This window comes from Lissotriton helveticus, chromosome 12 (assembly GCF_964261635.1).
Source record: "Lissotriton helveticus chromosome 12, aLisHel1.1, whole genome shotgun sequence".
Lineage (NCBI taxonomy): Eukaryota > Metazoa > Chordata > Amphibia > Caudata > Salamandridae > Lissotriton > Lissotriton helveticus.
In genome coordinates, this window is record NC_136073.1 from 728522552 (window position 1) to 728539550 (window position 16999).

At 41.6% G+C, this 16999-nt stretch overlaps 1 protein-coding gene across 3 annotated transcripts in view; it reads right to left on the bottom strand.

The window, feature by feature from the left end:
• POLR3C (RNA polymerase III subunit C) overlaps positions 1-16999 on the bottom strand; it is a 191249-nt gene that overhangs the window by 150883 nt on the left and 23367 nt on the right. For all 3 annotated transcript variants that reach the window (XM_078671274.1, XM_078671273.1, XM_078671275.1), the window contains exon 2: positions 5615-5783. In XM_078671274.1, coding sequence (XP_078527400.1) covers positions 5615-5761 — 147 coding nt within the window. In that variant the 5' untranslated portion in view covers positions 5762-5783. The remainder of the gene's footprint in view (positions 1-5614; positions 5784-16999) is intronic.

Below are 16999 nucleotides of genomic sequence, written 5' to 3' on the forward strand. Positions count from 1 at the left end.
ATAAGATCAAGCTCAAGCGGATTGTGGTCACTGTCGGACCTCTCCATCACCCTAAAGTCCTGAACTATTGGCCACTTCACTATTTGGGCCAGGACATAATCCAGGCGAGACTCCCTTCCCAGTCTATTATAGGTGGTTTTACTGGGTATGTCAGATTTCAATCGCCCGTTGCAGGCTCTAATTCCAAACTTTAGGGTAAGGGCTGTGATTTGTAGTGCTAGTGGGGTCCATGCCTTCGGGGGGGGACCGGAGACTAGTGGCGTGTTCCGAGACCCGGCCCCGAGAAGAAGCGCAGAGCACCCCGGGTCCCAGGAGCAGCGGGGGAGTACACGCTGTAGCAGAGCCCGCCAGCGCGGATAGGGGCTCGCGCCACCCAGCAACCCATGGCCCAAGACTGAGGCAGGCAGTGGGTGCTACTGAAGGGGCCACAGAGGCGCAAGACCCGAGGCCGGGAGCCCCGGAGCCCCAGATCCGGGGCTTCCAGAAGAGAGCTGGTGAGGCGGAGGACACCGGGGGGCACCGTGACCCCCGAACGCTGCCTGCTGGCCCTGCATACCTGGGGGGGACCCTAGCATCGGTGGCAGAGGGCAAGGGAGCCAAGATACCGGACCCAGGAGGACAGCGTGGCCCTCAGCGACGGATGTAGGCCCCAGAACGGAGAGAAGACCCGAGAACTGATACCCAGGACTCACATTCTTGAACGGTGGTGGATCGGGCAGTGAAGATTGCAGCTCATCGTCAAGGGGCAAGCAAGTTGATACACCCCTTTACCTATCGTTTTGCTTTTTACTTTTACGCACTGTTCTCTTGATTTTCCAGGTTGATCGGGTGGGAATGTGTTTCATGCCCGCTACACAGATCACAATTGTAGGTTAAAGGGGGGGTTCCACGGGAGGGCGACAGACCCTCTCCGCCGACAGTCCTGTTACTGTGGAAGATGGGACTGAAGGGGGGGAGAGGGGTGGAAGGGGGTGACGGGTGGTGTTATGTGTGTTCTCAGTTTGGGGAAGTTGAGGGACAGAATTGGGAGGGGGGTGGGAAGGGGGGGGGGGGAGTAGGGAGGGGGAGGGAACGGGACATGTCAGAAAGGTCACATATGCCGAAGTACGGGACACTCCACTAGCAAGGAGCCAGACCACCACTCACAGCGGGTCGTGACAGGATGCCGGGTAGACACATAGAGCAGAGGCAAGACCTGGAGGGGCTCTCGATACTAACATGGAATGTGAATGGGCTAGGCAGTAGGATCAAACGTGGCCTAGTGAACGCATACATTAAAAGTGTCGGCCCGGATATCGTACTGATACAAGAAACACAACTTATGGGTAGCAATTGCGGTTTTCTAGCGAGAGGGCAATACAAAGTTCTAGCACATGCGGGATTCACCAAAGGCTCGAGAGGGGTGGCAATACTGATAAGAACCAATCGTTCCGGGTGGTACGGATCTGGGCAGACCCACAGGGGACATATGTGGGGGTAAGGGGCACCTGGAAGAGAAAGGAATATACAATAGTGTCAGCCTATGCACCGCCTAAACTACAAACAGCCACACTGAAAGGGGTGACAGAGGTCCTCCTTCATACATCCGATACTATACAGGTGCTGGGGGAGATTTCAATGACGTAATGATCCCGACCCTCGATAGAACAGGAGACAGGGTCAGAGACCAGACCCCGACCACCCTCTCTAACATGATCAGTGCTATAGGGCTATCAGATATCTGGAGATGGCTCCACCCGGACGAAAGGGCCTATTCCTTCTCAAGCGCACATAAGGTTTACTCTAAACTAGATTATATCTTTCTAGCCTGACACGCTGTAGCGAGAGATGACTCAGCCGAGTACAAATCCAGGGTAATATCGGATCACTCCCCGCTCGTGGTAAAGGTGGGAAGAAGGACCCAGCGACAGGGGTCCTGGAGATTGTCAGCCTGGGACTTGCAGAACCCGAGCGTACTGAAGGGTCTTAGGGCTGATGTCAAAGTCTGCATAGCAGAAAATGAGGGCTCGGTATCATCCAAAGTGGTCTTATGGGAGGCCTTTAAGACAGTCATGAGAGACAGGGCCCAAAATAGGCTGGCAGAAGTGACCCGGGAGGTCCAGAGAGAGCTTGAGACATTGGAAACCCGAATATTAGAGCTAGAAAGGGAATACCAGGATAGTAAAGCCACGGGGACTCTCCATAAACTAATAGACACTCAAAGTCAATATAGAGACCTAGTAACGGGGGAGGCCAAAACGCAGGCGATGGCGACGTTACACTGTCTGTATGACGTAGGAGACAAATCAGGCAAACTGCCGGCATGGCTGAGCAGGAGGGAGAGAGATGCCCGATGGATAGAACAAGTACGAGACACCCAAGGGAACCTGACTGGATCGGACGTCCAGATCGCGGAGGCTTTTGCTGCGCACTATCAGCCGTTCTATGAGGCGAGAGATCTGGGCAAGCAGGAAGATGCCCTGAAATATATGGAGCACCTTGAACTCCGAGTGCTGACCGACACAGACCTTAAAGACCTAGAGGCTCCCATCACGCAGGAAGAAGTAAAAAAGGCCCTGGCTAAACTACGTGCAGGGAAAGCCCCTGGCCCGAATGGGTTCCCGGCTGAGTTCTTTAAGAAAACGGCAGACCTTCTGGCCCACCATCTGCTGGGGCTCTTTGAGGGGGCACGTCAAGACGGGGAACTAACTCCAGACCTCCGTATGCAGGTTACAGACGACAACGGAGGGCTTTACCTACCTTGGAGTGTACATGATGCTCGATAAGACCGCCTCGTACAACAAGAATGTCGGACGGATACTACGTAATTTTGTAGAGGACGCGACTAGATGGCGGCTCCTACCCCTCACGCTCCTAGGTCGCGCGGCCATGTTCAAGATGATGATGATGATGATGCTGCCCAAGCTCCTATATGCGTTTCAAAACAAATATTACCCTCTCCCCCGAAGGGTGTTCCAGGAAATAAATTCGGAAGTCCGCCCCTGTCTCTGGCTCGGTAATCGACCTAGAGTATCACTGTCGACCTTACAGAGAAACCAATATAGTGGGGGGATTTCACTTCCCAGCGTTGAGGCTTATTATTGGGCAGACCACTTGGTAGCCATTAATGACTGGTTCCATGCCCCGGCTACGCACCCCACATACGCACTAGAGAGGCACGTTATGGGTACCCGCTCCTACAACTATTGTCTATACGGGGGCAAAGGGAAGGGGAGACTGCTGTCTGCTACTAGGCTTACATTGGTGCTATGGTATAGAGCAAACAGGACCATAGGCTGGGAAAAGAGACCCTTGTGGCACTGCACATGGCTGCGGGACCTAAATAAACTGAAGGGGTTCAAGAGGTGGGATGACATAGGGATCTCAGCGCTAGGAGACGTGATTGCGAAGGGGGAACTGAAGTCATTCCCAGTCCTGAGGGCAGAATTTGGTCTGCTCCCCACGCAATATTTTAAATATGCTCAGCTGAGACATGCGTGGCGGGCAGAGGAGATCCCGGTGGCCACACTCCCTGAATATGCACCTCTAGAGGGCCGCCTATTGCAAGAACAAATACCAGAGAGAGAGGTGTCACTTACGTATAGGACTCTTATGAACAACTTACCCGATGACCTGGGTACCCTTAGAAGTAAATGGGAGAATGATGGGGGCGAAATGGACGAGGTAGACTGGGACACTGTTCTCATGCATCCAAGGGAAGTATCTAATAGGCTAATAGTAGCTGAGGCTTATACAATTTAATGTCCTCCATAGGACCTATTTCGATAGGGTACGCCTACACAAAATAGGAAAGATAGGAGATACAAACTGCCTAAGATGCGGCAGAGAAGGGGGGGACTTCTACCACACACTCTGGTCATGTCCGCCGATTCAGGTTTATTGGGGGGAGATCCTGAGAGAATTGGATGAGGTATTGGAAGCTCCCTTGCCAGCGGATCCTAAACTGGTCCTACTAGGTATGACCAATGATGTAGATCTCACTCGCCCGCTACTGATCTTCCTGGTCCTGGCCTTGGTGGTAGCTAAGAGAGATGTGGCAAAGTACTGGGGGGCAGCTACGACACCACGGTTAGAGGAATGGAGGAGAGGTCTGGACCTTTATATGGCTGCTGAAAGGGTCACATACAAGGCACGGGGCTGCCCTAAAAGATTTGGCAGAGTTTGGAGTAAATGGAGGAAATATCATGGCCTAGATGGGGGTCTGTGAGAAGGGAAGCGGGAGGAAGGCGCGTACACAGACAAGAGGGCGCCGAGAGCATTCTGGTAGGGCACGGCAGATTTGGACACAGACTGCGCTAGTGAAATGGTGTGGGATGAAGAATGATGTATTGCTTTTAATGGTAAGGCTGGGGGGGTGGAGGGTTGGTAGGCGGAATATGTTGACCAGTGATGACATGACTGTTTTGTTGTTATATGATAAAGTGCAAATAAAAATATATTTTTTTAAAAAGTATGGAATAGTGTGGTACTTCAGCCTACTGAGGTATGTCGCCACAGCGACTACATACTTGTCAAAACTTAAGGGATGTTGGACTTAGGTCAAATGATAGCACTTTGAACGGACAGTAATCGATTGGACTCCAAAAGAAGCAGGTACGTGCAATGATTTGGATTAACAGACAAGTATAGGCATCTAAAAGGTTGAGAATAACCAACATTTCTCCAAACTGCAGTACAAAGATAAAGTCCAATATGATAACCATTCAAAAAGACTGTTTCCGGGTGTATTTGTTGAGCTTTTCTAATTCTTGTATGAGCCTCCATCCCTATGATTTGCTTTCTTGCTATAAAAATACATGAAAGAGAAGACTCAGTTTCTTTGTTTTTTTGTTCCTTTCTAGCAGCATGGTTAGAATTTACTTTAGTAATTCAATCAATTATCTACTTTGTTTGACGTATTGTATGGGGTTTTCTAAATAAACTCCAGCATTTGTGCTAAATGAACAATGCCAACCAGACTTGCAGGATATGATAAATTCCCACAAATTGATGTTTTGTAGTAGTCTGGCAGCTTGTAGCTGCCACAGGGGGGAAATTAATTTCTGTATTTTGTTGCAGGAACCCGGGCTTAAATATCTTAGTCCATGTTTTCCCTAATGATGTTCCTGATCCTCACAAAGACATGAGGGAAAAGGACAGGTAAACAGAGAGACATGTTTAAGCCTTGTAATGATCTATGTCCAAATATGTATATGTGTGGAACTGCAAAAGGATGTGACACCAGCCTGGACAAGTTAAGAGGCAAAAACAATCCACCGACCACGGTATGCTGCCTTAAAGGAGTATATGGGGCAATCAGGGCAACATTTTCAAAGAGTGAAACCGCTAGACTGTGGCAGAACTGAAAGAAGCATTATATTAAGCAGAAAGTGATGCTTCACCCAAGCATTCAACGCCCATCACTGGTATGAGATGAATGAAGGCTTGCAGATGGAATATAGGCCATGTACCAATTGGTGAGGTCTGAGTGATTTTACTTGTGAATAGTTGTAAGAGTTAGGGTTGCAAAAAGGGATACAGAATGATGCTTGAGCCAAAGTAACATCCATTGGATAAAGGAAGTCCTTCCTTTTAGGACAAGTATTCCCCTTGAATTCAAGATTATAGTACTCACCTGCCCCAAAGAAGTGGATGTTTCATGTGAAATAACTCTCAGCAGCTGGCTTCCAGTGCTCAGAAGGTAGGTTCCAACTCTGTCCACTATTTCTCCAAAATGCTCTTGGAGCAAAAGAGAGCACAGCTTAATCTCCGCTTGAGTCATTTCTTGGTTACATGAGAAAAACCTGTAAAAAAAAAAAAAAAAAAAAATGGTTGAATGCAATCACTAAAACACAAGAGATTTTTAAATGGTTAATTGGCTTCACAATTTCTAAAGCAAAAAAAAACATTATTTTTAAAATACCGAACTTAAAAATAACCTTTCACTTCTGTCCAGATGGGTACCACTCAGCCTGTGTTTGAGCGCTGCTCATTTGGAAAGAAGCGAAGGGAGATAGGGGAGATGATGTAGCCTAACGACTAGAACGGTCGACCTCAAATCTGGGGAACCAGGTTCGAGTCTCAGCAACAATGCTCAACATCCTGTGATTCTGGGAAAATCACTTAACCTCCCAGTGCCTAACAAAAATGAATGTGCCCTTATGTAACGCAACTTCTGCTCATGTAAAGCGCTCTGATACCTTCGTGTCAAGCTCGTGCTATATAAAACTCCGAAAAAAACACACAAACAACGATAAATTGATTACTTCGATGATCAAACAATGTAGCCCAGTAGGGAGGAAAAGGGTAGAAGCCAAGTTCCCATAGATAGCGAATTTAGCCAGCAGACCACCTTGGAGCAGGAAGTCTTCATATTGGGCATTAGTGAGTTCTTTACGACCTGTGCTGCTAGGCCTGCTGTTTATTAAATAAAAACAAAAGTTCCATAAGACATGACAATCCATTTGCAGGACTGAAAATCGATTAAATATTGTAGTGATAGAAGGCATGGCAAAGAAGGTCCATCGTCAATACTGAGCTACTATCATGGAGAGGGTGTCTGTTTCAAGCAGCTGTTTCTCTAAGAAAATGCCTGGTTGGTTTGTACCTTCTTTGGTGTGTCAAGATATGAGTCCTTAATTCAAGCCAACGAATCTCGTGCTTGTGCCCCGATTCTGGTGTGAGGTAATATATGGTACTATGCAAGGGATGGAATGAATATTTTGTACTATTTTGGGACTCAAGGATTTTTCATTGTGTTTTTTGGCCTCAGCTTGAATGAGATTCACCCACCCCAAGTATGGGTTTCAATTAGGGATTGCCAGGAATGCCTTTTAACTACCACCATTGTTCCGACAGCAGGGTTGCCCTAGGGAATTAAATCGAGTGACAATGTAGGGACAATGATAGCAGCTGCTACTTATGACTTGCCCTTGATACCTCAGGTACTATACTTGTGACAAAGGGCCACAGAGGTAATGAATGCAGTGTTAGAAGCAGAAAGTAAACAAGGCTCCACTAGCCACGTTTATTCGCCAACATTTGCATTTCTTGTCCTTCCCCTACGATCTAAGCAGCAAACGGGAGCCTATTGAGAGGGTGAGGGCAAGTCAAGTGGTCAATTCTGTAATGTCATTGGGACCAAGGATCTGCAATGCCACATTAATTTGTGTTGTGTCTGAATTCTCTTTTAGAGTGCAGTGACTCAATTAGGTTCTAGCCTTGTTTACTGATATTCTTGTGTAAGGTTCCAGCTCAGTACTGTTGCTGCTGCTAGACCGAGCACATCTGTTTCCTGTGCATGAATACTACATTAAAGAAGATAAACCTTACGTTGTGTGGACATTGGACTCTGTTACACAACAATTTTGGCGACGAGGATGGGATGAACACACACGTGCAAAGCACAATGGATTAGCAATCCAATCCCCTGTGATCTAATGATATGCATGCTCCTGTGATGGAGTGATATGCATGCTCCTAGTTATTAGTCATTATTCAGGAGGCAGAAACTACTTTGGGGAAAAAGGCGCTAGATCAGCTTAAATTTAACAAGAGGCCTAAGCAAGATGGAACATTTCTACACTGTCCTGTAGTCACATGCCCTCTACACACTTCCTCGCCTACTGCTAAACCTTATGGCTAGGAATAGTCACCTCCCCGAAACCAAAACTTCAATATTAAGTAATAGGACATTTCCAACAGGTGTTTTGCGACAATGAAAAGTTTGAAGTTGCTTCATCAGGGCAAAGGAAAAAATGTGGACACGTTTGGTCATGTAAAACCAAATGAGATTCAGTCTGGGGCTAGTTTATGCTTTCCCTGGTGGCAAGCTCTGATTAGGGCGAATACCTACTCTCACCAAAATGCGTTTTATCTACGGCAGGATAAACCAAGCTCCTGGATTGCTGCCAATGCTTGGAATGTTTTCTCACCATTTATCTCAGTAAGCATGTTGAAACTACTTCCATTGCCTGGATGAAGCAACTTCAAAATGTAATTGTCACAAAACATGTGTGGTCAATTTCCTATCCATTTAAGGTTCTGTTGCTGCTGTTTTAACAGATTCTACCAACAAAGCAAAGAACCTGGGACCAGATTTTGAATCTGGCGGATGGGTTATTCCATCCCAAACGTTATGGATAGCCCATCCACCTTAATACAAGTGCTTTATATCCCATAGCACTTGGAATAAGGCTGGTAAGCTATAGCCGTCTTGTTTTTGAAGGAGTAACCCATCCGTCAAACTCTAAATCACACCCTTAATACATAAACTCCAATTGATTAAAACAATTATTGACTCAGACCTGTCTTCGTTAACACAAATTAATAAGTGCTCGGGAAAACGGCATTGAACTTTGAGGTCAAGAATGCTGGTCAATTATAGAGCTCCTTCCTTCCCTACTCTTTGCAAAAGTTAAAATATTTGGGAGGAAGCGAACAAGAGCTGACTGCTGGAATACCATTTTTCATAAGACACTGTAAAAGTTTGTGGGGTTCAAGAAGTGTTTGGGATTGTAAGGGAGGTAAAGGGGAGTAAATAGGGGGGTCAGATTGAGTGTAAGTAAAGTAAGTAAGTTAGTAAGTAAAGTTTATTTTGTTGATTAATTAAAACCATTACAAACAGCAAAGAGCAAATTCAGTTTACAACCTGGTTTAAAAAAAAAAAAAAGCAATATAAACACAGACCCAGATTATCCAGCACTCTTATACATACTTAGTTCAGCTGTAGTAGGATAATCAATAAACAATTTAGCAGCAAATGTGAAATAAAGTGCAACAAGTTGTTAATGAATGGATTAGCAGCAGAAGTTAAATAAAGTGCAAATGCGCGCTCTAGTTCCATTACAAATATTTTAGATGATAATTAAAGAATTCTGATAAAACCATTTTAATCTAAAAAAAAAAAAAAAATTAATATACTATCTCCCCACTAATTTGATGTACTTTAAGGTAACAAATTAGATGATCATGTACTTTCAATAAATATTATCTAGGAATTAACATAATACATTTATAACAATTAAATTTTAAAATTTCTATAAAATTTCCTCAAGATCCCTAAAAACATTTACTCATTGACATTTTCGATAGCATTCCTTTCATGGATTTCATCGATTACAGCGTCTTCCTTACATAATTTTGTTTCCACTGTAAGGATATATTTAACAAACTGATGAACTAATCTAGGTGTAATACCACTTCGACATACAATGACTGCTGTTCTGCACGTTCTTACACCCATTTCATTAAAAAGCGGATTTAAAAACATCTTTCGTTCAACAAGCAATCTTGGGCACAAAGTTACAATATGTTGTAGAGTTTCTTCGTTTTTACCACATAATCTACAGACATTAGATGGCCAATTTTTTTCCCATTTTGGGATTCCATCTTTGATTGGATATCTCCCAAACCGTAGCAGCATAAATTTATTTTTAATATAAGGTTTTAGATAAAATTTCAAATAGGGCTGGGGATACAAATTGTTAAAAGAGTTTGCTATTGTCCAAAGATGTTTTTTCCCCTTAAATCGTCTTTATCCGTTATACAAGACAACAGGGCTGCTGATTGATTGATTGTTTTTTTAAAGACCATTTTACACCTTGTTTCATCCTCTAAGTTCGGGCAATCAAAGGCAAGCAAGCACTCGTTTAAATAAGATCGCCAACTTCCCGAATAGGCCCCTCTTTGAATCTCTAGCCAACAAAGGTTGGGCAGCGAGTCTTCCTCTGATCTGGATAATAACAGTAAAGATTTTAAAAATGTGGATTGCCTAACGAGACACTGTTTCTTCAATCCAAATTCTAGTCTGACATTCGCTCGACTGATGTTTTTTGGGATTCTAAATACCGACTTATATGATCTTATTTCAATATCATCTAAAAGTTTCGCATCTTTGCCCTGAAAAATAACAGAACCATAGTCCAATGAAGGAATCAACTTCACTTTCAAGGCCTTCATCAAATGATCATGATTTGGGCATAATAGCTTATCCCTCAATTGTCTAAAGGCAAATGTGAGAGAAGAGCCTTTAGCTTCTAGGTTGTTAAAATGTTTCCTAAAAGATAAATTGTGGTCAAATGTTATGCCCAAATATTTATAAGTTTTTACACAGTCAACAACCATACCGTTGATATTCCATTCTTTAACACCTAATTTACCTTTTCCCATGGTCATTATTTTTGTTTTTTTAATGTTTATTTTTAGACCATTCCTTGCGACATAGACGTTGAAAGAGTCTATTAATCTTTTAAGGCCAATAACTGTCTGACTTAATAAAATAGTATCGCCAGCGTATTGTAAATATTTAATCTCTTGGCCCATCACAAAAGGGGAATGAGCATTAATATCCTTAAAATGGGCAGGGAGATCGGACATAAAAAGATTAAAAAGGCAAGGGGCCAAAACGCAACCTTGTTTCAAGCCAATATTTGTTTCCAGGCGTCGGGTTATATGACTACCGTCGCCTACTTTAATCTGGACCCAAGTATCAGAATATAACAGTTTAATCATTTTTAAAAGTGCGTCGGATATTCCCCAATTATCTAATTTGGACCATAATATGTTACGGGGCACAGAGTCAAATCTGGACATAGATTGAGTGTAGTTTTTTCATGTTAGGATCCTATCACCAACTTCAGATCTAAACTTGCCTCGTAGTGGGAGGCTCTGGAGCATGAAAGAGGCCTGAAGCACAAGCAGCTGCACAAAATTCATACCTCCTTGGTAAGGTATCGTGAGTAAAATCCAAAAGTGGATTCTGATTTTCCCAAGCTGGTTGCGGTCAATATACCCCTCCCCACTTGCAGTAATTTAATGTATATGTGTTCTGAAACCCCTAACATACGACACGCTTGCACTGCTTGGAGGCTGTGGGCTCTGAAGCCCCAACATACGACAAGCTTGCACTGCTGGAAGGTTGTCAGTGCCAAGTATTCTCATTTATTTTGCTTCAGAGGCTTCACTTTCCACCACTTAACTCAAATTACTCACCCGCTTGCCTTTTCCGACCCACAGGGTGATTACTTCTGAGCCTTAACTATTTCTTCCTTGTCAGTCCTACATCTTTGGCTCACGATACCCCAACATAAGGGGCATATCTCACCGTACCTTGGTGCAAATCACCCATCTATTGTGGTCACACCTTGTGATGCTTAATTTGGTCACTTAATGATGAATAAAGTGTTGCATTTTGGTCATGCATGAAATAGATAAACACAAAAAGCGTTTACAGGCGCTTATCTAAAGTATTCAAATATCTTGAGAGAAGAGTCCCCACCCACTAATCTTTCCGACATGCTTCATCACTGTTCCCTCCTCCCCATCTGCATAGTTAGGTACCGCTCACAAGGACTCAACCATTTGGTGGGATCTCAAAATAATTTCCTTCTGGATATAAGCAATGCTCCAGGTAATTTATTTAAAAGGTCTCAGCATAAACCACAGAGGTTTCTCATTTATTTGTGGGGTACCCTGGACATGATTAGGATTAAAAGATTGGATGTTTTTTGAAAACTAGGTTTTATACATCCATGTCGACGTTGCCTACATGTTCTGTTGTGTATATTGCACAGATGGGTCATCGACCTTCGTCATATGATCCCTACCTGAACTGCAATCATATTCATGGAAGATAGTAGAAGTTAATACTCTCATATCTGTATGGATTCATTGAGGCTAAGAAGGCGAGATGATAGGTAAAAAACAGGCACCTGACTCTTGAAGAATGTGTGATGACAGAAAAGTGCCCGCATCCATTGCAATGAAGATAAGCCCTAAGCGAGGGTTCTTTATTTTGCCTCAATACAGGTATGAGAGCCTTAAGGATTTAGCAGTAATACAGAGAGGATCACAAGAAGATCTGAACAATAAAACCTCGTGAAACAGCAGATTGTTATCGACAGTGTTTTACATTTTTCATACAAACACCAAGATGTACATTGTCTAACATATCAGATGGCACTCATAATAGAGTGTTTTTCGATGTTAAATGTTATTAGAATGCAGTGTTTAACTACTTGTAAAATAATAAGTACTGGTACTCAAAGTATCTCGGAAGCCTGAGAACAGCAATGCAGAATGTTGGGGTTGCCTAATATCAAGGCTGTTTAGGCTTGATCCCCAGCAGATCTCTTTTATCCACTAACGTACATTTCCTGCCTCTTTGTTTCACTCTTGCAGTTTATTTTTTATCTCTGCTTTCTCCCATTGTTACTGTCTTTCTGTTATTCTATTCCCCGATCCCCACCCCCACCCCTTTTCCTGCCTTTCTCTTCCTTGTTCTGGGTCAAAGTGTGATGATTACAAATAGGAGCGGTCCTCAGGCATGAGTGATGGTGAGCCCCACCTGCAACCACCCGCTTAAATTAAGAACTGCCAGAAAGGTTTACATTTTCTGTTCCACAACTTCATCTAGTCTTTGTAAACGGAAAATTTAAAATATTAAAATAAAGATATGAGATATTAAACATTTAACTGTCAATTGGCAGTGCTATATGTTATATATGCTGCATTATTTAACCTGCCCTTTAAAGTTTAGGTAACATGGCAAAGGAATAAAATATTTTACACATTTATTGTAATCTATTTCTCACACTCCCATTGTATAACCTCCGATGAAAGGTCAAGTATGAAGATATGCCTGGCTGAAACAAAGTTCTAGTCTAGAGACTGCCAACTAAAAAATAACCAATCCTCATCTTGCTTGATGTGAGAGATGCTTTTAATGTGTTAAAATCAAATTTTACACTACATAATCCCAAACTATTCATCCAAAAGAGCGTGTATTCGGAAATTCTGTAGTCAAACCAATGGTTTCACAAATCCATGCCTTGTGTCTAAAAAGGAGTGATTTGGAGGAGCTCCTGATGAAAAATGCCAAATTATCAATAATAGTATCATGATTAATGACTAAGCAGGGACACACAGAACAATGAGCAGAGCATGATCCAACAGAGACAGAGTAGAGTCTTGTGCTAAGAAAGCAGATGTATGAAAACCCATGCACATGCATATTATTAGTTCAAAACTACTATTGGCCTCTGCACCTACTAGAAGAAACAGTCTGGTATTGTTAATAGAAATTTAAATCTGTGAAATTCAAGAAATTGGAAGAACGTTTTTAATGAAATCAAAGTATTTTAGATGTTTTTTTAAATGTAACTGTGGGTAAAAGTCAAATATAATTGTTTGAGCAAGTTTGCATGATCTTAAGATTTATCATGTACAAAGTATGTTTTTAAATGTAAAAAAATATAACATATGGATTGTTATGACTAATATGCATTCTATGGGTTCTATATCAGTTGGTGGCAGATTTTTCATTTGGGAGATGCACATGTGTTTTGGCCACCGAAGACCAGGCTATAACTCTGTACATGTTACTGTTTTGATTTGTCTATATTTTACTGTATATTTGTTTTGGTTAGTCCCTATGTTATTACTTAATGCCTTTGACTGTTTAGGCATCGTGCATTTACCAAAAAGCTACCAATGTTGTGTACTTTGACAAGGAAGGTAAAATTAAGAGCATACAGAGTAGGACTGTGAGGTTTCTGCTTTTCTAAAATGAATGGATAGAGATGCAGAGGTCAGACAACTCGGAGAATGTCAATAAACCTCACGATTGGGCAACCATTACAATTACTTATATCGAAGAGACCCAGTGGTGGACATGCTGTACTCTTACAAGCAGAAACCTCGTGCAACTCTATGAATACAGTGTACATTCTATAGAGTACCCTCCACAGCTCCAACACTCTGCTTGAGCTGTTTTTCACTGCCTTTATTTGCAATTTAAACCATGCAGCAATGGTTTCACATTTGCTTTAGGTTTCCAGCCAACAAAAATACAAGTTTATGAGAAGGCTAGCTAGTGGAACTACACTGTAGGATAACTGGCACTCTGTCCGTTGCCAAATAAATATTCATATTTTTGTAACTTAATATAATGCAATTCTCAAATGTTTCCCACATTTTCAAATACAAATAAAATCTACTTTTTATGCAGCTTTCAACCCTTTTTAGACAGGTGCTGCCTTGTATCCTGATGAAGGTCGCCTTAAATAATATAATGAACTGAAATATGGTGGTTGACATTATAATTACATCTTGTGATTAAGCAATATAATTATAACTAGGCTTGCTAGGCTTTTAATCAATATAAAAGTATCTTGAGGATATGTTTTATTAGGCCACCGCTATATTAAATGTCAGCAGTCACAACTATGTGTGCTGTCTAAGTAAGTAAGTGTAAAATATATACACACACATTGTACATTCTAGTATCTCTTACTCCTCCTGTGGGACATTTTACCTTTGAGCTTCTGTATAACTTAGTTCTGTTGATTAATTGTGTTAACCCAAACCTCACCAGTCACCCATGGCAATGACAAAGGTTTATTGCGATATTAGATTGCTTCAGAAAAGTCAAATCTTTCTTTCCATTAAAAGCACTGGGAATATAAAATATTTTAACCTTATTGACAGAAATCAATGGTTTTACAAAAAGTAAAAAAGCAGCTGTACGTACTAATAAAAAAAACTATTGTAACAGACAAAAGGAAATGATAAAATCTGAACTGAAATGCATCCTAGACAGCAGGCTAAAATATGTGAAGACCCCAGTATCATCTTTGATAAGTGAGTAGATGGTTAGCTTACTGGTAAAGAAAGCTCTTTCAAGACTTCTATAAACATGTTAAATGTTTATATATTGCGAGGTACAGAAAAGGACAGCAACAAACTTTCAATTGCCACGGACGTCATGCAGAAGTGTATAATATCCATTACGAGAGTTCCTGTGATACCACAGAACAAAATCTAGGAACAGTCAAAAGGTTGCCCGTTGTCATGTCACACAGAAAAAATTGCACTCGCCTTGAAGGGAAGACCCATAACTTGCACTGAATGAAAAGGGATAGCTCAAGTTTAAGGCTGGTATCATTATGCAGAAAGGGTTTGTGAACGTCAAAATTCATACTCGAGTCTTTGGGGGAAATCTCAGGTCTTAAGTAGTGAATGGCCAGTGGTATCGAACATGAAAAGTTCAGACACACCAGGCAATGTAAAGTCAATAAGTTTATTTAAAAGAGAGCTCATTTTGTCATAAAGTGTATGAGATCCAGACTTGGCTATTGTATACATATTTTAGAATATTTGACAATCAAAAGATTCACTATTTGTAATGCATTTATATAAGAGATTTAACATGTCCATCCATGTATAATATTGTGAAGGACACAGCATCGGCCTGTAAGTAAAAGGTTCCAATTTAAATAAACACTCAATGCCTCATGTACATATCTGACCCATCACCGAACTATGTGACAGTAATAATCTTGAAACATAAACCAGTAGCATCCTTTTTTTTCCAATTCGCTTCTGCTGAAGAGAAATTAAAAGTTGTTAGCCTAGCTCCCCTGAGTGCACAGCAAATAATGGACCTTTCAGCCGCCTTGCCTTCAGATGTCCTTTGAAAACGTTGAGGTTGACTAAACATTTTGATTTGAACCCTAAATTCTCCATCTTTTCATTCTCCGGATGTTCATTCAACTGCTCTGCATACCTAACAGGTTCAGTCAATTTTTGGCTTCCGTACTTTGGAGCACCTTACAAATGTCCCAAAAAAACTAAATGAAAAGTGAATCAACTTCGCCTCCTTAAAAGTTTATAAACAGGACCACATAAAATGTGAATACAGGGCTCGAAAATTCCACTCCACCGCTCGCATAGTTGAGCTAAATTTAACAAGGTCGAGCTGTTTTTAGGTCCTACTCGCCCTTTCTGGCGAGTAGGAAAACAAAACAACTTTTGTCCTCCGTCTGTGAAAATGGAGCAAATGTGACAAGATAAGATTTAAAGGCATTTTTATTGCTCACAAAGGTAATGAGCAATAAAGATGCCTTTAAATCTTGTTATCTTGTCACATTTGCTCCGCTTTCAGAGACGGAGGTCAAGTAGGTTGCAGTTAGGTCGAGGACATTTTTTAAGGTACTAGTCCTTCAGGACTAGTACCATTTTTGGGATTTTTCGAGCCCTGGAATATAAAATGTACTTCCTTTAAAGGACTCGCTTTATTTATAACAAACATTAGAAGTAAAAAAAAATGATACAACAGATGAGGACGTGGTGAGCTACTGAAACTTGATGGTGGAGAGTACCCCAAAAATGTTAAGAGATCCAGGAAACGCTCAATGAAATATTAAAAAGAAGGACACGTTATATTTAAATATTTCAATAAGCATGATTTCCAAACAGTAGTTAATGATTATGGAAAATCCAGTGACAAAATGGGGACTAGATGTTCTTTAAAGAATTGGAAAATTGCTACGAACATTAGGTTTTTTACTGCAATTCTGTTAATCCATACAAAGAGTGAAAAAATCAGAGCACAGTTCTATAGTTGCCAAATTAACATGGCCTTACTCACAGTGTATGTAACGTTTAGTGTGACATGAATCAAAAAACTGCTGTATAAGGTTTCCACAAAAAAAAAACAATGACAACACCTTTAATCATTGCAGTACTCACTCAGTGAGGAACTAAAAGTACAGAACCCTACACGGCCAACATGTTTTCCTCTGAGAAACGGAATATCATTAAAGGTTTTCAGTTCTCTGGTTATCCTAGAGCTGCCCTTTTCTTAGTTTATAATATGAAAATGTGTGACCAAGATGCAGCTACGAGCTACCCTTAGTACTGACCTCTAGTCTTTGCAAACCTCAGGTCTATCTTGGGCCTCCATTGTGTGATTAAAATATTATCAACTGCAGTCAATGCCCAATGTAATTCTTATATCAAACTAGACATACTATGAACTGAAAATATTGGTTCTGTTCTTATTGCTACACTGAAATTAAAACCATGGAGACTAGTGATGAGCTAATTATGATCAAAGACTAGGGCTGTGCTTAAGCCTTAAACATGCAGGTCTATCCAAGTCTTTTCAATCAGTTGACCATTGTATCTCATCTCAATACTTGAACAATTCTATGAGGAAGAAGGATTGGCTGAATAAGCA